The 24,054-nt window shown below is 46.0% G+C and overlaps 1 protein-coding gene across 6 annotated transcripts in view; it reads right to left on the bottom strand.

Annotated features, from left to right (window-relative positions):
* Nucleotides 1–24,054, bottom strand: part of LOC119178190 (ATP-binding cassette sub-family C member 4) — a 2,441,444-nt gene that overhangs the window by 595,125 nt on the left and 1,822,265 nt on the right. For 4 of the 6 annotated variants that reach the window (XM_075869787.1, XM_075871012.1, XM_075870529.1 and 1 more), the window contains one exon: nt 8,072–8,302. The exons of the other annotated variants lie outside the window; for them this stretch is intronic. In XM_075869787.1, coding sequence (XP_075725902.1) covers nt 8,072–8,302 — 231 coding nt within the window. The remainder of the gene's footprint in view (nt 1–8,071; nt 8,303–24,054) is intronic. 6 annotated transcript variants of the gene reach the window in all.

The raw sequence follows: 24,054 nt of genomic DNA, 5'->3' as shown, positions 1-24,054 counted from the left end.
AGACGAGCGGACTTATAAAAACCTAATGCTGGAAAAGGAGCTCACTGAAAAAAATTGCAGTTGCGCGCAAGCACTAGTGTGGAAGTACCAGATAGGTCAGAGATGGTACCACAGCCACCAAAAGTGAGTCCGTGTAAGTTAATCGCACCTTTTGACGAAAGGCGACATGACCTCGACGCTTATATACAGCGGTTTGAGAAAATAGCGATAGGACAAGGCTGGCCGAGGAGTGATTGGGCGACTGGATTGAGCATGTGCCTTGCCGGAGAGGCATTGGCCGTTTTTAGCCGGATGCCAGCAGCGGACGCGCTAGATCACGACAAGGTCAAAAGGGCTCTGCTACAACGCCTCAGATTAACTGCCGAGGGTTTCGGAGAGAAATTCCGGAGCTCGAAACCGCAGGAAAATGAGACAGGCCAGCAGTTCGCTGCTCGAATCTCCAATTACTTCGATCGGTGGTTGGAGATGGCTAACATAGAGAAATCAGTCGAGGATCTAAGAGATAGCATGATTGCGGAACAATTCCTGGCATTGTGTCACAAGAGAGTGGCAATATTCCTAAAGGAGCGGAACTTAAAGATGGTGACTGAGCTGTCCGAAGACGCCGACCGTTGTTTGGAAGCTCAAGGTCAAAGGAATTTAGAGAAAGCCCAAGATTAGAAAGGTTTGGAGGAGAAAGAGCAAACCCGGAGTGCAATCAAATGCTACCTCTGTGACAATACTGGGAATAGAGCAGCAAATTGTGCCGCGGGTCCCACTCATAGATCATCGTCGAAATGCGACCTCTGCGGAAAGCGTCGGCACTCAACAGAAACCTGTCGTGATCGGTCAGGAAATAAAACGGCTTGCATGGTTGCAGATGAAAACTCCACTGATTCTGACAGGGAAAAACAACGTGACCAGGAGGACAAGGATAAGACAAGTGCTGTTACGGCATCTGTCAAGGCGGGAGCAACCGAAAACGCTATGCCAGTGGTCGTGGGGATGTTGCACGGACGTAAAGTATCGGTACTTCGAGACACGGGTTCCAACATTGTACTTGTAAGAGAATCCATGGTGGCAGAAACGGATATCACGGGTACAGAAAAGCCGGTTCGGTTGGCTGATGGAACAGTACGGCGGATGCCAGTTGCTAGGGTACTGTTTTTGTCGCCATATTACTGCGGTTGGATTGAAGCCCGATGTGTCAAAGACCCTGTTTATGAGGTAATTCTCGGTAATATTCCAGGGGTCAGAGGAGTTGACGATCCGGATCCCCTCTGGAGATTGCCTACTACAACGCGCGCTGAGGGTACGGAGTTCCAACCTCATAAGTTTATGGATAAACGGGACGAGATATGTGTTGATCAGCATACCAAGGAAGATTCCGCCTATGCCGTGGAGAAAGCTACGAGGCACAAGAGTGAAAAGGAAAAGAAGGACATCAAGGAGAACAACTCAGTAGCAGCCATGGACATAACTGCAGCAGAAATTGGGAGAATGCAGGAAGCAGACAGTACGCTGCGATGGTGTTTTGAGATTCAGGGCAAATGGATCTGTTGTAAGAAGAGTCGGGTCGCGCGTAAGTTTGAGAAGCTTTCAGGGCTTCTGTACAGAATAGTCAAGACCCATGAGGGAGGGGAAAAGAGACAGTTAGCAGTGCGGGTGAGTTTACGAAGGGCTGTTCTAGACTTGGCACGTGACACCATTATGGCTTGCCATCAGGGAGTAAGAAGGACCACTAGCAGGGTCGCTGAAGAGTTTTTTTTCGGCCGTGCATGCAAAGCGACATTAAAAGGTTTGTGCGATCTTGTGACACACGTCAGAGAACCACACCAAGAGGTTTGGTCTCGAAGGTACCTTCGAGGACTACGCCTATTATTGAGCAACTTTTTCAAAGAGTCGCAGTGGACATTGTAGGACCTATAAAACCAGTGTCCCACAGATGAAACTCCGTGCAGACATATACATAGTATCATTGTTTCATTGCTGATGTGGGGTGACAGTGAAGTGTGACTGTGACTCACGAAGATAGATGTGCGTGTTAGTGTAGGCAAGTCTAGTGGTGCCACAGTGGATTTAAGTATGCCGTGCAGTGACGTGATGTGCCAGGAAGTGAAGTGTTGTGCCTTGAAGTGAAGTGCTGTGTCGTGCAGGGAAGTGTTGTGTGGTACAGTGAAGTGTATGGTGCTAGTGGCGACGACAGTTTTCGTGGAGCGAAAACTCAAAAAATTGGGGGCCATTGTCAAGAATGACAAGATGAAGAAAAAAGGAAGAGAAGGAAGTTGTCTTGAATAGGTAATTTAAAATGCTGGAATGAGAGAGAAGAAGAGAAAAAAGAAGAGGGCGGGAGGCGAGTGAGCAACGTGAAAGCCGGGACGTGGCGTTCGAGGGGCAAAGGGCTGCGGAAGTTCGGACTGGGTCTCGCTCCAGGCTCCCACCCGAGCACCTGACTCGGCGAGCAGCGCAAGAAGTACCACTGCCCCTGGTTTCCGCCCGAGCACCTGCCTCGGCGAGCAGCTCACGGAGCAACCGCTGATCCTGGACGGCAGTTCTCAACCGAGCACCTGACTCGACGAGCAGCGCACAGGGCAACCGCTGATACTGGGCTGCCGTTTCCCGCCCGAGTACCGACCTCGGCGAGCAGCCCCGAAACCACCGCCGACCCTCGTCTGAAGTTTCCCGCCCGAGCACCGACCTCGGCGAGCAGCCCCGGAACCACCGCTGACCCTGGTCTGCAGTATATCCCGCCCGAGCACCTGCCTCGACGAGAATTCACTTGAGCTACAGCTGTAGTGGTTCTTCAACATCGTGGCCACTGGTGAGCATCGATGTGGCGTGTCATCACGCCTGAGAGGAACTCCCAGCGGACCAGAGGCCACGCCACAACTGTAAGCGTGAGACTTAGAGAACACCAACGGAATCGGACGTTGAAACGTGCGTCATTAAGACATCTCCTTTTCTGTGTTTTTCAACGTGTGCGTGTTTGTGTTGTTGTTTCGTCTTTGTGATTGTCACAGTAATGAAGTGGTAGTTTTCGTTTGGTACCATCAGCCTCTATGTCTCATTTCGCAACGCCCGAAGAGCGAGCCAAGCCTCAGCATATATGCGTGACAGCTAGCTAACTTGAAGGACCCTTCAGGTCGCCTTACGCGACGAAGCCTGAGACTTCAAGAATACGAGATTATTGTAATTTACAAGTCCGTCAAAAAACACTCCGACACCGATGGCCGGTCGCAAGCCTTCATCGAGGAAGACCTGAATGGTGACTGCTTCTTGGGAGCGATAACTGCCGATGACTTAGCTGAACGCCAGCGGGCTGGCGCGGAACTTAGTGGCCTAATCGAATACCTTGAGGACAGGATCTCAGTTGTTTCGAAGGCATTCAAACGGGCACTTACGTTGTTTTCACTGCGAAACGGCTTTCTGCAATCGAACTTCTCACCGCTTCAAGCCAAGTACCTTCTTGTGGCGCCTTCACCTCTGCGACCAGAACTGCCTAAGGCCCTGCACGATGATCTAACGGCAGAACGCCTTGTTCTTTCGCGCACGCTTGCGAGGATACACGAAAGATACTACTGGCCGCGCCTTACCGCCGACGTCGCTCCTTACGCGAGGACATGCTGAGACTCTCAGTGACGGGAAACACCACTGAAGAGACCATTAAGCTTTCTTCAGCCGATGGAACCACCTCGCCGACCGTTGGAAAAAACCAAAATGGACTTACTGGGGCCGTTTCCGACGGCAAAATCGGAACCCAATTCGATCGTCGTAGTTACTGGCTACCTCACCGAATGCGCCGAAACAAAGGCCCTACACAAATGTAGCATTGAAGAAGTAGCCAAGTTCTTTGTTGAGAATATCGTCCTTCGTCATGGCACCCCAGAGGTTGTCATCACCGATATGGATGCGGCCTTTATTGTCGATTTGACTCAGGTGATTTTGAGACATAGCCAGACAAGAGGTCGCCTCACTACCGCCTGCCACCCACGGACAAATGGTCTCTCCGAGCGGCTAAACAAGACAATTGCATAGATGCTAGCCATGTACGTCGACGTCGAACACAAGACGTGGGACGCATCCTTCCGTACGTGACCTTCGCATACAACACGACCGTGCAGGGGACGACGCAGATGCAGCCGTACAAGCAGGTCTACGGAAGATACCCGGCAACGACGCTCGACGAAATGCTGCCCAACATCACTGACGAAGAAACGAAATGCTGCCCAACGTCACTGACGAAAAAAACCTCGTCGTCACCCTCTATCTTCAGCGAGCAGATGAAGCTCGTGAACTAGCCCACCTGCGCATCACGAACCAGCAGACGGCCGACTAAGTGGTTCTAATAGAGAAAGGAAGAGAAAAGTGAGCCCCGTAACTGTATGCTTCAGAGAGCGACACCTCAACAGTAGCTCAAAAGGGATGGAGATGACGAGGGATTAAAAGAATAGAAATAAAGATATATATAGAGAGAAAGATGCGCTAGGCCAGTGAGCGAGGACAAATCGAGGGGATAGGAGAGATAGGAAAGATGGAAACATGGTCACGGGAGCCCGAGGACGGGGCACCGCTTGCGAGAGCTTTTGTCGGCGTCAGGAGATGGCGTAGGACAAGTCCGGTAGGTCAGAGCTGCACTGTCGTTGAAGGTCGGCGTCAAGAGATAACGTAGGGCCAGCCAAGTCGACCAGAGCTGCTCTGATGTCGGAGATCGCGAGGGCACAGCCGCTCGGCACGGAATCCAGCAAGCGAAAAATTGTAACAGCGGTGGTCGGTCGTCTGCGACGACCGACCACCGCCGTTGCTATTTTCGGTAACACTTCGTAATATACCAACCCCGTGAACGTGTTAAGATATGGACGCTGATACGCCGATGTGCACTCAGTGAAAAACTTCTGCGATGGTACTCACGACAATAGAGGATCGTACGCCGTCTAGGTCCAATTGACTACGGAGTTCTCCCCGACGGCAATACGAACTGTCAACAGCGCCCATTGCAACCTGAAGTCGCCAATGTGCGCGCCTTAAGACATTTCGTAAAGGTTAACGAACTGAAAACGTGTATTTGAATGTTTCGTTTATTGCTGTATCGTATATTATTATTGTACTTTCATTTTCTGTTAGAACATCGGGACGTCTTTTTTTAAAAAAGGAGAAATGCTCCTATCCTTCCTCAAGTTTTCATCATCATCATCATCATCATCATCATCATCATCATCATCATCATCATCATCATCATCATCATCATCATCATCATCAGTCTGACTTCGTCCACAGCAGGACGAAGGCCTCTCCCATGTTCCGCCAGTTAACCCAGTCCTGTGCTTTCTGCTGCCAATTTATACCCGCAAACTTCTTAATCGCATCTGCCCACCTAACCTTCTGTCTCCCTCTAGCCCGCTTGCCTTCTCTGGAAATCCAGTTAGTTACCCTTAATGACCACCGGTTATCCTGTCTACGCGCTACATGCCCGGCCCATGTCCCTTTCCTCTTGATTTCAGCTATGATATCATTAACCCCAGTTTGTTCCCTAATCCACTCTGCTCTCTTCTTGTCTATTAAGGTTACACCTACCATTTTTCTTTCCGTTGCTCGCTGCGTCGTCCTCAACTTAAGCTGAACCCTCTTTGTAAGTCTCCAGGTTTCTGCTCCGTAGCTAAGTACCGGCAAGATACAGCTGTTATATACCTTCCTCATGAGGGATAGTAGCTATCTACCTGTCAGGATTTGAGAGTGCTTGCCAAATGTGCTCTACCGCATTCTTATTCTTCTAGTTACTTCAATCTCGTGGTTTGGCTCCGCGGTTATTACCTGCCCTAAGTAGACATAATCCTTTACAATTTGAAGTGCACTATTACCTATCTCGAAGCGCTGCTTTTTTACGGGGTAGTTGTACATTACTTTCGTTTTCTGCAGAATGATTTTAAGACCAGCCTTTCTGCTCTCTTTGTCTAACTCCGTAATCATGAGTTGCAATTCGTCCCCTCAGTTACTCAGCAATGCAATGTCATCGGCAAAGCGCAGGTTACTAAGGTACTCTTTATTAACTCCTATTCCTAACTGTTCCCATTGTAGGCTTTGAAAAGTAAGCACGTGGTAAATAGCATCAGGGAGATTGTGGCCCCCTGCCTTACACCCTTCTTGATTGGTACTCTGTTGCTTTCTTTATAAAACACTGTGGTAGCAGTTGATCCCCTGTAGATTTATTCAAAGGTGTTTACATATGCTTCATCGTCGCCCTGATTCCGCAGTGTCTGCATGACGGCTGATGATTCTACTTAATCAAACGCCTTCTCGTAATCTATGAAGGCTATGTATAGTGGTTGATTATATTCCGAGCGTTTCTATATTACCTGATTGATAGTATGAATGTGGTCGATTGTTGAGTAGCCTGCTCGAAATCCTGCTTGTTCCTTGGTTGATTGAATTCTAATGTTTTCTTCACTCTGTTAGCAATCACCTTTGTAAATAGCTTGTATACTACTAAGAGCAAGCTGATCAGCCCATAATTCTTCAAGTCCTTGTCATCTCCTTTCTAATGTATTAAGATGATGTTAGCGTTCTTCCAAGACTCTGGTACTCTTCCTGTCAGGAGACATCTCGTAAACAGGGTGCCTAGTTTTTCTAACACAATCTGTCCTCCATCTTTCAGTAGATCTGTTGTTACCTGATCCTCAGCAGCAGTTTTGCCTCTTTGCATGGTCTCCAAAGCTTTTCTGACTTCTTCTATTATTATTGGTGGGGTGTCATCTGAGTTACTGCTAGTTTTTATAGTATTAAAGTCGTGGTTATCCCACGACTTTAATACTATAAGTTTACTACTATATATACTTTATTATAATTAGTTTATATAGTTTTATACTATAGATAAGTTTCCTTACCACCCCTTTTAAACGCGATCCTCAGCGCAAACCGCACCTACTGTGTTCGGGAAGCTTCAGTACTGCCGTACTAGATAATTTTGTGGAGATTACGCCCCGTTCGTGAGCATTCCAGATTGTTCTGGAAACTACGTTGCTGCTAGCGGTAACGCTAGAATGTTCGATGGCAGATGTATAAATGCCTACACACTTCGCCGCTCATCAGTAGATCGACGACTGACGCTCAGTTCACCGATATCAATGTGAGTGCCTTACTGCATTCTTAGTTTTCTTTTACGTGGCCACAAGTTCGGCTGTATAAACAGTTTAATCTTTGACCTACTGTCTGCTCCCTTCGTCGTTGTCACGACCCCATGACAATACCGTTGTCTAACTGAACGAGACGAGAGGCAAAGTTGCACAATTTCTGCGGGTAATTTTAATATTCAGATGCCCATTACTGTTTTTGCATGTATTGTTCAATTGTGTAAGTGACAGTATTCCTGTATATGCTAAAATGTGTACTGTAACATTCACGAGTGTCAATCAATAATGTGGGCTTATTTTCTTAGCGTGTTTTTGGGCAGTTGAGGCCTCTCAATCACCTGTCGACATAGTCGAAACATTGATTGTAACGTTAGGCTGCCGTGCGTGCCAATATCACCCGCAACAAGAGCGAATAAACACCAATAAACCGGTGGGCGCGCACCGCGACCACCCGGACCCGCCACAAAATCAGCCGTGATATTGCCTCAGCGCATTGATGATAATACTAATAGCAGTGCCATCTCTAGGTCGGGTAAGTTAGTTCACAACGTGACCACTAACCTTATTTATGTTGCACAGTCAAATGTACGGTTTTTTTTCTCCAAATTGTAGTACATACGTGTTCTGTGAGCGGACCCGGAGCTGTGGGTTATGTATATAAAATGTATGTAGTTCATCAAAATGTATAAGGTGCATCCAATAGTAATTAATAAACATTGTGTATGTAACGTACATATAACAACGTTGTAAACTTATATATGACCTTATCAGATGTGTACAAAGTATTCGTGCGTTACTCGATCATATCCGAGCAAGCTCCTATAACATCATTCACTTTTTGGATATGGCAGTTACTTTTTATGCCTCCTCTGGCTTTAGAATAGCCAAATGGTGAACAATACCCATACCAGGAAGTCCTGTAAATAGGTGCGTCATTGTGCATTTTAATTAGGCGAAAGTGAACCCACCATCTAATGACAGAGCCAGAGACATGGTGACGATGGTGATGTAAGCGAAGCAGATTGAATCCAGCGTTATGCCAAACCATCTAGCCGTGCAGAGGAACATGTACCAAGCTGCCGTGTGGTGGTCTTGTTTCAGGTCAAACATGCGTTCGAAGGTACGCTGCGCATTGAATGCCCGGATTGTGCTGAGGCCGTACAAGGAGGTGCTAAGGTGGGAGAACACTGGGCTTCGTGCTAGAGAAGAGAGAAAAGAAATATATTAAAATTTAGTATTTACCCACTGGAATGTGCACTTCAACAAAAGCACTGGCACAGCATTCAGCGCGATAGCACAGTAAAAAGGTGGAATGGCTGGAATAGTATATTTAGTAAGGCTCTAAAGGCAATTTGATAGGGCCCAAAACAACTAAATTATGAATAATGAACTCGCAATGCGTACAGTTAGCGAAACCAAATGGAAACAGAGGAGGAAAGTGTGAGAAGTCAAAAGCTGAAAACGCTTGAGCTTCACTTCAAGACTGGAACGTCATAGAACGTCACAATTGGTAGCCTTGTTTTGATTATCGGTGAATACCTCAACCACGTCGCAAGAAAAAAAGTCTGTGCGAGCAACAGAGGCTGTTAAAAACTATACCAAAAGGCTTACTGCACATACAAATGTTTGTTTTGTTTTATCTTCTAAAAGAAACTAGCTTGTACTCCCACTAACCTGCACGCGCCATAATCCTCAGTCGGGGGAGGACCCGGGCCCTGAGGTCATTCAAATTTACCCACCCAAAACCAGCCTGGTGACTCGGAAGCGGTACACGGGCTAGGCCCGAGCCCGAGACCCGAGCCCGAGACCCGAGCCCGAGAAAACATTTGTGTTGAATTACAATGGCATTTCGTGAGCACTGGGCTAGATTGCGAATGGAGTGCGCAGATTCGAGCGGGATGGCTCTCGCTAAATCTGTAATTGGAACGAGTGCGTGTCAACGGAAGCTTTTGGTAAGCGGAAACCTAGGGAGGGAGCACGAGAGGGTGCGAGAGAGTGCAAAGCGTTTTCTGGGCATCCATCGGTAATTGGATGAAAGACGGGCGCACAGAATACGTCACTTGAACTTCCGTTCAATTCTGCCGATTTTGGCGGAGCAAGAGTTCTTGCTCCACGGAGTAATCTCTGATCTGCGGTTGCTCTCAATCTGCCATTGGAACACACAATTCACGCTCCCAATCTGCCACTGGAATGTGATTGCTCCCATCAGAGCAGAAAAACTTGGTCTGGATCTGCCATTTGAATTCAAAATTACCTACCAAGCCCGACCTGGCCAGGCCATCCTTAGGGCCTGATAGGGTCCCGAACACGTTGGTGTTCTTGCTCGAACATACAATCAACAACATATGGAGCTTTAAGCGGCAATTATCTATGCCTTGGTGGCGCATGTTTGAGACACAATCATGCTTCAACCTACGCCAATACCTAGTAAAAAAGGATCTCAAGGGAAGCAGTTCAGTGGATGTACTGAGCACAATCAATGTTTTTTCGGCAGCGGCGTATTGCTACTTTTTTCCGCAAATTTGATGAGGACCATCAAGGGACACTTTGTCGAATATACTCAAACCAGGAAAGTGATTTGCAATTTCAGTTTTGATGGGAGCGCAATAAAACGACAGGGCAGAAAAACAGAGTTATCCCTTCACTTTGTTTTGATTGCGCTGTGAATGGATGGATGGATGGATGGATGGATGGATGGATGGATGGATGGATGGATGGATGGATGGATGGATGGATGGATGGATGGATGGATGGATGGATGGATGGATGGATGGAGGGATGGATGGAGGGATGGATGGAGGGATGGATGGATGGATGGATGGATGGATGGATGGATGGATGGATGGATGGATGGATGGATGGATGGATGGATGGATGGATGGATATGGCTGTACCCTTTAGATCGGGTGGTGGCTAGCGCCACCAAGCCGTAATACCTAATTAACCAAAAACTAGATTTATTTTTTCCCTTAAATAGTGAGGTTGAGGATTCGTACTTTGCAGTGAAGTGTTTAATTTTCACTCGTGCCTTGACTTTAGCCACCAATCAGATAACCTCCTTCTAGTTAATTCTACCCAATTAAAGTCTATTTTGCCCTCCCTGTCCCTAAACCCCAGTGCTTGAAAAACTCTGCGCCATCATCCTGAACTAATGGGTGAAGCCCTTTACAGAACATTATCAAGTGTTCGGCAGTTTCCTCTCCTCTCCACACGCTTTGCATGCTGTGTCTACCCCTTCGTATTTGGCCTGATATGTCTTGGTTCGCAATACTCCCGTCCTGGCCTTAAACAGTAGGGAACTACCCCGAGTATTATCATAGATCTTTTCCTTGGCAATTTCCTGCTTTAAAGTTCAATACATCTCTAATGTAGACTTCCTAATTATGCCGGTTTTCCACATATCGGTCTCAGCTTCCTTCACCTTCTTCTTAACTGATAATTCTTTTTGGTTTGGCCCCCTGCTGTTTTCTAAGCATTTACTAGTCAATTTCTTCGTTCGCTTTCTCCATTTTGTATCGACATTCTTCATGTACAAGTAGCTGAATACCTTCCTAGCCCAACGCTCATCTCTCATTTCTCTCAATTGCTTCTCAAATATTATCTTGCTGCTAGCTTCTCTGCTCTCAAATGTCCTCTTGTACTTCCTGATTTTGTGTATTCTCGTAAGCTCCTAAGGCAAGCCCACCTTTTCCACGTTGCTTAATTTCTAATCTTGGTTGAACTTCTGATCTCATGCACAAGACCGCATTGCCGAACGTCTGGCCAGGAACCATGACCCCTTACCATAATCCTCTCACAACATCATAGCTATTGTAATTCCACAAGGCCCTGTTTTTCATCACCGCTGCCTTCTTGTTAACTTTAGTCGTCACGTATATTTCGTGTTCCCTTAGGTACTCGGTCCCATTGCTTATCCATACGCCCAGATATTTGTATTTATCTGTTATCTCAAGCATGACCTCCTGTATTCTAAGCTCACTACATTCATTATCATCAAAAATCATGACTTCTAATTTTTTTCTTACAGAATCTGAAATCGAACTTATCTCCCTCATTACCGCAGATGTCCATCAATCTCTGCAATTCTCCCTTGTTGTCGGCCATTAACACTATATCATCTGCATACTTCAATGCCGGTAGTGCCTGTTCAATGAGTTTTCCCTGTTTGACGAAAGAGAGGTTTAATCCCAGTCCACTTCCCTCTATTGGCCTCTAATTCATGTAGGTAGATCATGAATAACAAGGGTGACAGAGGACACCCCTGCCTAAGCCCCCGTTGTTTCTATGTAGGCTTGGGTACCCGTTTTTCCCACTTTATAACTGCCTTGTTACCTTTACAGATATCCTTTAAAAGATTAGTGACTCTATCTTTCACACCTAGTGTGTCCAGTATTCCCCACAAGTCTTCTTGAACCTCGCAATCGTTCGCTCCCTTCATATCCAAAAATTCTAGCCACAGGGGCCTGTGTTCCTATTCTGCAATTTCGATGCACTGCGTCAGTGAGAACAGATTGTCTTCTAACCTGCTGTGTTACCGAAACCCATTCTGCAGTCCCCCAGCACACCCTCATCCTCTATCCATGCCTGCAGTCTTTCCTTTATGATCTGCATCGCCAGCCTGTAGACCACTGATGTCACTGTTATAGGACGGTAGTTGTTTATGTCAGCTTTGTCCCCCTTTCTTTTATAGATCATGCTCCTCCTGCTAAGTTTCCATCCATCGGGAACTTTTCCATTGATTATTATTTCGCTCACTGCCTCTCTCAAAGCCTGCTTAGACTTCGCACCTAATGTCTTTATCAGAATAATTGGAATACCATCTGGGCCTGTTGATGTACTACTAGGAACCCTTTTCTCAGCCTTTTCCCACTCTTGTTGTGAAAATGGAGCCATTGCGCCACTTGATTCATCCTTGTCTATTGTGGTGCATAAAGCACTTCTTTGTTGAAATTTTTCTGTCACCATTGTTCTTATATATTCAATGGCTTCGTCCCCTTCTAGCCTAGCACCTTGAGCTGTAGTTATAAACCTCTGCTCTAGGCTCGTCTCATTTCTTAGGGAGTTTAGATGGTCCCAAAATTTCGCAGCTGCCTTTCTATCTTTTTTATGTACTTCTGCCAGCCACTGAGCTCCCTTTCTTCTAATCTTTTCATTGATCAGAAGGGATGCATGTTTTGTACAGCTAAAATAGATTTCCCAATTTCTTTCAACATCGTATGTCGGTTCACCCCGCTGCTTAGCATGTCTGTGTTCCCTAGAGTCTTCGTGACGTTTTGCTATGGCTCTCTTAACTTCCTCATCCCACAAACTTTTGGGTTTAGGTCTTCTTTTCCGGGGTGACTTGTCACGTGCCTTAGCTAGCTCTAGCTCAAACAGTATAATTAAATTTGTGTATGTCCACACTGTTTTATTATTCTCAGTGATTACTTTCTCAATTTCCTTAGTGGCTATTTCAATTTCCATTTCTGAATAAAAATTTTACTGTAGTTGCTCATCTTGTCTTCTTCCCAGTTTCACTGCTCTTCCAAAACTTAGCTCGATACGTTTGTTATCACTACCCAGACGTCTGGAGCCACCTTAATCTATGTGCATTCCGCTGAGCTTATCATACATCCTATGTGACAGTGCGTAATCTATCGTCGACTGCAGCCTTCCTACCTCTCTTGTTAATACCCTTCATACTTCTTGGTACTGTTGCAAATGATCAAATCAAGCCTTTCACACATCGCCATGATCATTTTTCCTGTTGGGTTGGTACACCCATACATATCTTCTATGTGCGCATTCATATCTCATAGTATAATTATCTCGCACTCTCCTCCTAACTCGTGAATTTCCTTTGATATAAACTCTACCATTGCATGGTTTTCCTATCTGGCCTTTGCTCCCGTTCACAAGTACACGAAATAAGGAGTGTCATTTTCGCTGCCACTTTCCCTTTTACCCATAACTGTTCCTTGCACTCCAGCTTGACCTTTTGCCAGTCTGTACTTTTACGAATAAATGCCCCATTACTACCCCCCCCCCCCTTTCTGCTGCCTTCTGTTCTATTACAATATTCCCACGCGTAGTCCGCATTGTCAGGAGGTTGTTCCATGTCCGTAAGATGTGTTTCTACAAAACCGTATACCATCGTCCTCTCCTCCCTTAGCTGCTCTTTTATCCCCTCCCACTTCAGCCTGTTTCTGCCACCCTGCATGTTAATGTCCCATGTGCCTGAATTGGCTCGGTGATTATGGCTACGTCTATTTTTCTCTGCTATTTCTATTGTCTCTATTTTCTTTGCTCTATTTAAAGCGTCATATAACGACAAGGACAATCGCGTACCTTAAGAGATATGCAGCACACGACTTCAGTAGCACCTTGTGAGCGCAATAAAAACATAGTTAAAAGGTCAAGCAGGCTGTAAATAGCCTAATTTCTATCAAAATATATCGAACCACGCGCAATACGTGCAGTCTTTAGGAACACGTATATCACTTCTATGATGTAACACACCACTGCTAGTAACAGGGTTCCCACTGACATACGAGTCGGTGTCACCAAACGACGAGCAAAAAGACAGAAAAAGTTGCCATTTTCCTTCATATACCGGGAAATACATCGCCAATATAGATATCTGGGACCTGCAGAGTTATAAATATTTAAAATTATGCATATGCTTGTAGAATATAGTATCACCCAGGTTTCTCAAACTATATTCGTGTTTTGATGATGATGTTTGATGTTTCGTGGCGCACGGGCCATTTAATGACCAAACAGCGTTATTTCATTTTACTAGAGATATGGACATTGATTGTTATAAGTGGCTGTATAAGGGTGAGGATCAGGTAACATCAGATCTGCTGAAAGATGGAGAACAAAAACTAACCATCCTGTCTCCTGACGGGAAGGGTACCAGAGTCTTGGAAGAACCCTAATATCATCTTAATACATAAGAAAGGAGATAACAAGGACTTGAAAAATTACATGCCGATTAGCTTGCTCTCTGTAGTATACAAGCTATTTACCAAGGTAATTGCTAACAGAGTAAAGAAAATATTACAATTCAATAAACCAAAGGAACAAGCAGGATTTCGAACAGGCTACTCAACAATCGACCACATCCATACTATCAATCAGGTAATAGAGAAATGCTCAGAATATAGCCCACCACTATACATAGCCTTCATGGATTACGAGAAGGCGTTTGATTCAATACAAATATCAGCAGTCATGCAGACACTGCGGAATCAGGGCGTCGATGAAGTATATATAAACATCCTGGATGAAATCTACAGGGGATCAACTGCTACCATAGTTCTTCATAAAGACAGCAACGGAATACCAATCAAGAAGGGTGTAAGGCAGGGGGACACAATCTCCCCAATGCTATTTACCGCGTGCTTACAGGAGGTTTTCAGAAGCCTAGAAGGGGAACAGTTAGGGATAAGAGTTAATGGAGAGTACATTAGTAACCTGCGCTTCGCCGATGACATTGTTTTGCTGATTAACTCAGGGGACGAATTGCAACTCATGATTATGAAGTTAGACAAGGAGAGCAGAAAGGTGGCTCTTAAAATGAATCTGCAGAAAACGAAAGTAATGTACAAGAATCTCGGAAAAGAGCAGCGCTTTGACATAGGTAATAGTGAACTTCAAGTTGTAAAAGACTATTTCTACTTAGGGCAGGTAATAACCGCGGAGCCGAACCACGAGTTTGAACTAACTAGAAGAATAAGAAAGGAGTGGAACACATTTGGCAAGCACTCTCAAACTATGGCAGGTAGATTGCCACTATTCCTCAAGAGGAAGGTATATAACAGCTGTGTCTTGCCGGTACTTAGCTACGGAGCAGAAACCTGGAGACTTACAAAGAGGGTTCAGCTTAAATTGAGGACGACGCAACGAGCAATGGAAAGAAAAATAGTAGGCGTAACCTTAAGAGACAAGAAGAGAGCCGAGTGGATTAGGGAACAAACGGGGGTTAAGGATATCATAGCTGAAATCAAGAGGAAGAAATGGACATGGGCCGGGCATGTAGTGCGTAGACAGGATAACCGCCGGTCGTTAAGGGTAACTAACTGGATTCCAAGAGAAGGCAAGCGGGTTAGGGGGAGGCCGAAGGTTAGGTGGGCAGATGAGATCAAGAAGTTTGCGGGTATAAATTGGCAGCAGCAAGCACAGGACCGGGTTAACTGAACATGGGAGAGGCCTTTGTACTGCAGTGGACGTAGTTAGACTGATGATGATGATGATGATGATGATGATAAGGGCCATGAAATTCTTCGCACTAAGGCGGGTAAAATTATAGAATAAAATCATGACCATGCCGTGAAAGGTGTGTGGTGTTAATGGATGACAAGAGTTTGTGATAATAAAAACGATGGTGGACATGTATGGCATTAGCACAAGTGCCTCACTCATTCACACCCTTGCGTCCAAGGGCCGTGAGTCAAGTCCTTTGTTGAGTGTAGCCACCGCAGCTGAGACTTCTCTAGAGAGGTCGTGCTACGGAATTCCTGAGTATATGATATGAAAAGTACAAACTTTTCTTTAAAAAGCTAACTATGATCTATGTGTAAAAAGTGGTTCCCTACCGACGAACATTGCAGGATGGAGTGGTATTTGTTTTCGGTAGGGTAACGGAAAGTGTTGTCTTCTCAGCGTGTCTAGTTCTTTACACTGGAATAGACTGTGAACTATGGTGAGTGCTTCTCTCCATCTATCAAACAAAGGTGAATCCCCCCCCCCCCTGACAAAAGAAATGAATGTGTTGTGTGTGTATTTCCTGTTTTTAACTTTGTAAGGATTACTTCTTTGTGGCGTGATTTTGATAGTGCCGGCCAATGACCAAGTTGCGGCTTAATGACATGCAATTTATTATTTGTGTGTGTGTCCCATGTGCTCTGCCATTAGCCCCTGAGCCTTCGTTTTAGAAGAGGTTTCAAGTCGAGTGCAGGAACTGGTATCGATGTATTGGAAGCGGTTTTTTTGGCGAATCCAGCTAGCTGGTCCACCAGAACGTTGCCTTGAATTTCGCGGCTTCCTAGCATCCAGCAGACTACAACATGCTGCTTAGATGAGTAGACTGTGCATAGGAATGAATAAAGCGAGTCAGAGACAGGGTTCTTGTGCTTTTTAAGAGTTTTCAGTGTTTTTATTACGCTGAGGAAATCAGTATATATTATTGCCCTGTGTAGTTTTATTTGTTTAGTGTGTTCGATGGCCGCAAGTATCGCGTAATCTTTGTCGGCGAAAATGCTTGAATCAGTGTGCAGAATGCCGGCTTCGGAAAAGAATGGGCTGACGGCTGCGTACGAGACAGAAGTGTCGGACTTTGAAGCATCCGTAAACAACTCAGTACATGTGTATTTCACTTGTAGTTCTAGGAAGTATGTCTGGATATGTGCCATTGGTGCATAATTCGTAACCTCCGAAAAAGACACGTCGCAATTTATCACTTGCTGTTACTACGGAGGCAGGAATACTGTGGGAGTAATCAAAAGATGTTCAAGTGGCACACTAGTTTCCTTCGCTAGGGCCCTTACACGGAGTGAGTAGGGCTGTCTCATAGAACGCCGTTTCTCAAACACAGCAAGGCTTGACATGTCTATAATTGTGGAATGTGATGGGTGCTCCTTGTCTGCATTTACATTAAGATAATATTGAAAAGACATGTAATATCTCTGTATGTGGAGCGACCATTCGTTCGATTCCACGTACAGGCTTTCCACGGGGCTAGTGCGAAAAGCACCCGTGGGAGACGTATGCCTAGATGATGAACATGAAGCATTTTAAGGACAGTAGTTGCAGACTGATACGCTATTGCCCCATAGTCTAGGCGGGTACGTTTGAGACTTTTATACGCATTTATTAAACACTTCTTGTAACTTCCCCACGTAGTGCGTGACAACATTTTTAGAACGTTCATAGCTTTTATGCACTTGTTTTTTAAAGATTTGATGTGTGGTATGAAGGTAAGCTAGTGTCCCAGATTAGACCTAAGAATTTGTGTTCGGTATTAACAGAAAGACGTTGCCCATGCAGTTGAATATCGGGTTCGGAATGAGTGCATCGCTTCCTGGAGAACAAGACACACGTGCTTCTCTGTGCATTTTGTTGGAACCCGTTTTCTTCAGCCCGATTTGAGACTTTGTACAAACCAAGCAAAACCTGGCTCTCACGCATGACCAAATTGCAAGATCTAAAGCCCAGCTGGACACCGTCGACATATGTGCAGTTAAGCATATTGCGAGGGATGGACAAGTGCAAAGAATTTATTTGGATAATAAAAAGTGTGCAACTAAGTGCACCACCTTGTGGCACGCATGTTTCTTGGACAAATGTTCGGGAAAGAACGCTGCCTACTCGAACTCGGAATGTCCGGTTTAACAGGTTACTTTCGATTATAGTAAGCATACTGCCACGCATGTCAAGGTGGGATAGGTCTCTTAGTATTCCAAAGCGCCATGTTGTATCATATGCCTTTTCGATATCGAGGAACACAGAGAGAAAGTATTGCTTATGAACGAAAGCGTATCTGATCTGTGCCTCGATACGAACAAGGTGGTCGGTGGTGGATTTATCCTCTCGAAATCTGCACTGAAATAGGTCGAGCAAATTTGTTCGTTTCAAGAAAATGTACTAGTCGGCAGTTTATAATTTTTTCGAGAAGTTTGCATAGACAGCCTAAAATTCAATAGGCCTATAACTCAAAACTGAAGAAAGGCCCTTGCCCTGTTTGAAAATGGGAATAACAATAGCTTCTTTCCAGGAAGTAGGGATAGTGTCAGAGAACCAGATAGCATTGTACAAACAAAGTAAGTGTTTTTTGCGTTTTGATTGGTTCTTTTTTAACATTTCGTAAACCACACGGTCAGAACCTGGAGCGGAATAACTGCAAGTATTAAGTGATGTTTTGAGCTCAGCTAAGCTGAAATCTCGCTTGTACGCGTCGTAGCTTGTACATTTGTGTTCGAGTTTTTGCTTTTCTATTTTTGTTTTGTATTTTTGGAAAGCGTTAGTATAGTGCAATGAGCTGGACACCAGCTCAAAGTGTGCATTGAGGAAGTTCGCCTGATCTTCCAAGGTGTCACCCTTGTGCTTGCAAGTGGGAGTGAGTGTGCTTGTTTTCCTGCTACCCTACCAACCACCACATTTCAGATTTTTGCTTCCTGTGTATATGAATTGATCCCTGATAAAAACTTCTGCCAACTTTCTCTTCTGGCCTGCCGACGCGTTCTTCTGGCCTGAGACTTCATTTTCTTAAATTTGTCAAGATTTTCAGCTGTCGGTGAGTTCTGAAGCAACCTCCATGCTCTGTTTTGCTGCTTGCGCGCATTTCGGCACTCAGAGATTCACCACGGCACACGCCGTTTTCCAGGCTGTCCATTTGTTTGTGGGACGCACTTTGTTACAGCATCAGTCAAAAATGCTGTGAAGTAGCTTACAGCAGCGTCAATGGTCAAAGTACATATGTCACACCAGCCTAAACGAGCAATGGTATAAAACTGTTCCCAGTAGGCTCTGCTTATGAGCCTTTTGGGAACCCGGGGTGGACACTAAGTTGCTGTAGTGCTCAAAGCTACGGGAAAGTGGTCACTTCCGTACGGATTACTAATGACTTTCCACTGGAGTACAGGCTGTTACGAAGCACGCCTCCGACGACGTTACGAAGTGTGCCACGAATCTCACCGCTGCAACCACTGTTACGAAAGACGGCGACGCCAACACGGTCCCGAAGGCGCCACTGCTTCGAATTCCGCCGGGAAGGACACCAGCCGTTCGGCAGCGTAGGTTTCTCAGGTTGTGACTGCTTCTGCGCAGAGCTGATAGTCGAGCGGACTAGACAACGCGGAGTTAACAAGGTTTATGTACAGCATATATACAGAGGCGTTACAAATTCGGCACTGGGGCATACAACTTAGAGACTCGAAGAGCCGAGCTCTCCTCTCTAACACATAGGTCTACCGCTTGCGACGCGCTGCAGGGCTTTTTTATATGCACCGCGTGGATTATTTGAGTAACCAAATGTCCAACCAGAAGCGCTGCTGGTCGCGAGGTCGGAATCCTCCGATGGGGTTGCCGCTGGGCTGCGTCATTCTCATCAAATCCGGAGCCGCTGCACTACACGTGGCTGCACCCATGGACAAGTGACGTCGCCACGCATTGCGTAAGACTCGCCAGACAGGAAGGCGCGCCTATTGCTTGAATGAGGTCGTTGGCTGAGGTGGCTCGCTGTGCGTCGCGCGACAGAGAGGCGCCGCCGCGTGATGACGCTGCTGAATTGTTCGCGTCAGGCGGACTCGCGTGCTGGCTTTGACACAGATTGCCTTCTTCAGAGGCATGGACGTTCGATGTGGACTCGCAGGCATAACAAGGCACAAGAGACGGAGATACTATGCTTATGTCTAAGATTAGTAGGTATTATTAGCAAGATTATAATAGGTTGGTTCTTTTTGATTCAGAAGACACGCTCTCGATAAGAGAAGGAACTGTTCAATCAGTTGACCTTGTGCATCGCAACGAGAGTCACCCCATAGCCTGCTATGCGCATTCAAGTCTCCAAGGAGACCATAAGGCTCCGGAAGCTTATCATTTAAAAATGGTAAATAATGTTTTTGCAGCTGGTAGCTTGGGGAATGTAAATAGTGCAAATTGTGATCAGTTTATCAAAAAGAACAGCTCGAACAGCCTGCCTCAAGGGACGTTTGGAGTTGTAACTTTATGCTTGCAATCCCTTGATTCACGATAACAGCAACACCTCCGAATGATGTCATGTCATCATCACGGTCCTTTCTAAAAATAACGTATTTACGGAGAAAGTTGGTGTGTTTTGAATTTAGGCGCGTTTCTTATACACACCGCACTTTTAGTGAGTGTTCGTGTAAAAGTTCTTGGACGTCGTCAAGGTTTCTGAGAAGGCCCTGACGTTCCATTGCATAATTTGAATGTTCATGGTGAAAGTAAAGCAGTGCTGTGTGTACAAAAAGCGAGTGGCTGTTTAGGTGGGGAGTTTGAATTCAAGTAACAAGGCTGTTACCAGGCCCTGTCATCTGTTTTTTTTTTGTTTTCTTGGCGCTCTACAAGGAGCCACGCCGCTCTTTCGACACCAAGGGTACCGACGTATCGATTGCCTCCTTGCAGGCACTGGATGCCCGCACGTACGAGCTGGTAGTTCGAATTCTAGGCCTCGGCTGGTAAAACGAGGCCTTGAGACCGGAGGGCCCTGGAGTCTCCGTTCTCTGTTCGCGAGGAGGCGGAGTAGTCTGGACTACAGCCGCCTTGGGGGCACGTGCCACAACCGCCTGCTCGCTACGCGCAGGTCGAAGGAGCGACGGGGGCTGGTGCAGCGGTGCACCCTGACGCGCCGCATCAGTATATGTAGATCTATAGAATGGTGACGCTCTTCGTCGTGCTTCCTTCAATGAAATGTTCTCCTTCACCTTCAATGTAATTATCTCTTTTTTTTCTTCCAGTATGCGCAGGAGCGTGAATATGCGGCATGATTTTCTTCGCAGTTTACACAGTGTGGCGATTGTTTGGAGTTCTGAGACACTGGCCTAGGACTCCACATTGTGCACAAGTCTGGTGACCACGACAGCTTTTAGAGCCATGGCCATACCTCTGGCATTGGAAGCAACGACGAGGGTTAGGTATGTACGGCCTGAGAGATGTCTTCGTGTACCCTGTTTGAATGGATTCCGGCAGTTTAGTAGAAGCAAACACATTAAGTGTTTCGTTGGTGTTTCCTTGTTATCTCTTCTGAATATAATTCTCCATACATTAGTCCCAATTCGGCTCTCGTCACCCTTCTCTCAGTGTATACACATGAACTGCGCTCCATAGCAAAATGAGAGAGAGAAAGAGAGGTCATTATCCGCCCCGCGAGTGCTTTGAAGAAGCCGCTGCTACGTAGCCTCCACAGTCACCCCTGAGGAAGGAACCAAGTCGGTTCTGAAACGTCGGCTTGCTTTAAAACTCTTAATTGGAGTCTAAATCATCTCCCAGTTTCACACCCAACCAGACAGACTTCTGTCGAATGTTTACATTCAAGACGACTCCGCCAGCTATTTTGGTTACCTTGTATCCAGCCCCCAGAGTTTTGGTCAGACACCTGACAACTACGAAAGGAGACACGGTCCTGGCTTGCTTTCCAGTTTTCGCACTGTGAATGACGTGGAAGAGAATAAATGTTTCTACTGGCTGGTTGAAAAAAAATTCAGGTCATTGGTGCGTACCCGCTTTAGGACGGTACGATCAGTTAGTAGGAAAAATGTTCTATGCATGCCGGTCTTATTTTTATTCAGCAGCGTTTGCGGCCACCCGCCATGGAGCCCAACAAGGGGACGCTGCAAGCTTACGGATGCTGAAAGCTTGCAGACGTCAGCCATAACCCAATGCGCCTAGATTAAGGTAGCCTATTTGCACAGGGTTAATACTTGCCGCCAGGAAAATTGGGAGTGAAGAGAAGAGAGAAGTAGACAGGAGAGACCAAAAGTGAGAGATGAAGACGAAGCTGTATGGGAGAGAGATAGAAAAAGGCGACTAGCGATTTCCCCTAGGTGGGCAATCCCAGGGGTGCCGTCTACGTGAAGTCGGGGCAAAAGGGGTGTGTTGACTCTGCTGGGGGGCCTTAGAGGTCTAATCACCTGGCGTCACCTCAAACTCCAGGATCCCCTTTTCCCAGGACACAGGACACTGAAAAGCCACGCACGGCTAGGCGCGGGAGTGAGTTGAACCCCCCCCCCCCTTTAGCTCGGGTCCGTGACGTCGGTACACGCCAAACACCTGCTCTCACAGACGCCCCTGCGGGGTGTATTTGCGTTTTTCGTGACCAGTTGCATAACCCGGTTCCCCTTGGGATAGCTTGTTGCGCCCGGTTCTCTGAATAACCATGAGACAAGCTTGTCTGCGCTAATGTTCCAAATCTCGCAGCTCGTTTCATTAGGTCGCAATATTCAAGGCATACCAGCGTAACCGCACTAAAACAAACGTTGTAACTCACATCGCTCGCTTCACGTCGCATAACCTCTCGTATCGGCCTCCTTCACATTTTCTTTTACTTTAGCACGTCGGGACACCCTCTCCTAAAACGCCCATTAAGAACGTGATCTCGCCTATCCTATACACACCCTTTTATGACCATAAAATTCCGGACGACGGCGATGAGCAGCTCGTTTCCCCATGCCGTAACACTCTGGAATGCACTGCCAGATAACATTGTTTCTTGCAGGGACCGCTCAACATTTCGCGAAAAACTAACTCTTTTCCAAAATCCAAATACGTTGTCCTAACAGCACATTAACTCTTGCGTTTGTAGTTGTTTTACTGTACTCCCAGAATTTATTTATCGCCTGTCATAATTTTTATGTTTTGTTATGCGTGTTGTTTTCGCTTGTGTTCTTTATTTGCTCATTCATTGTAGTCATTGTGTACCCTCCTATTGTTACATTGCTTAGAAACTTACAACCTGGATGTACGACCCCCCTTATATAATGCCTTCGGGCCCTTAAGGTTGAATAAATGAAATGAAATAAATGAAATGATGATTGATTGATATGTGGGGCTTAAGGTCCCAAAACTACCACATGATTATGAGATACGCCGTAGTAGAGGGCTCCAGAAATTAAGACCACCTGAAGTTTTTTAACGAGCACCCAAATCTGAGCACACGGGCCTACAACAGTTCTGCCTCTAGCGGAAATGCAGCCGCCGCAGCCGGGATTCGATCCCACGACCTGCGAGTCAGCAACCTATTACCATAGCCACTAGACCACCGCGACGGGGCAAAGATAACTTTCTGCTCTAAGATTAGCACCTATTATGAATGAAACGCTCATATTATCCTTCCACAGTAGTCTACTCGTTTCAAAGGCGAAAGCGTAGTTAGACTTGGATGAAAAGCCCAAGAGCGTTTTTGTGGACACCTTTATGTCCACATACATGAATCGAAAGGCTTACTGAAGGTAACAAGAGAGAAATCCTAAAGAAACTAATTATTAGTGGCTCTTGTAGTTTTTCAGTATGAACTATTATGAAACTAGGCGCCAGTGTATTTTCCTTAGAATCACTAATATCTACACCCGTCAATGCGATGCCTCTCAGGCATGAAGTGAACGACTGGAAAACGAAAACTGTCATATAGCAATTGTTTTCACTGCACGCGCCCAGCGAGAACAGAAGAAAGTATACGCAAGTAACAATTTTTTTCACGCACACTACATATAGGACTTTTGGCCAGAAATATCTCTAGGAGCCTGATATCGCAACTCCATGGTTTCTCGGTATATACACTATGAATAAATTCTAAAAAGCCCTATGTCATTTGGTGAAGAGCTTCCTCCAAAACGACGTAGTTTCGTGATGCATTTCAGTGCAGAGTAAGGCCACACGTTATCCCTCAGATAAACTTCAAATGGTCCAGCTTCATCTCATTCTGAAGTTTTGTGCAACTCAAACGTACATGTTAAAAGACTTTCCGCTTCGGCGTTTGTGATCGGAAGTATCAGAATCCCAACTGCTCAAGTAGCGAGCGTTGAAAAAGGGCGTGTAACAACAGCGTCCCTGATTGCTAGCTGCTCATACCAATATTGTGATGGAATTTATCAAACGGGTGGTGACGAATTTTTCTACTCGGTGGAATGGCACTCTCCCTGCAAAGCGTCATACTTCGGGTACTAACTAAACGACTGCGCCATGCTGATTTAATACATCTATGCCTAAAATGACGTACTTGAACAGTGCTGCCACATCATAAAGCTCGCCGCGCACAATCTAGTCGGCCAGAGTTCCGGTCCATTTCAATCGCTCTTTACTTTCATCAGCTCGGCGGGGAAGATCTTTTAGCGAGAGGCAGATTGACGTAAGACGTGAAGGAAAATGCCATTCTATTTATAGGCCAAAGCGCCGCGGCAATAAGCAACGGCTGCAAGCGTCCGTGCTACCAGGCGCGTGCACTCGTCCTCAA

The sequence above is a fragment of the Rhipicephalus microplus genome, chromosome 1 (genome assembly GCF_043290135.1).
Source record: "Rhipicephalus microplus isolate Deutch F79 chromosome 1, USDA_Rmic, whole genome shotgun sequence".
NCBI lineage: Eukaryota > Metazoa > Arthropoda > Arachnida > Ixodida > Ixodidae > Rhipicephalus > Rhipicephalus microplus.
This window is presented reverse-complemented; position numbering and strand designations above follow the sequence as displayed.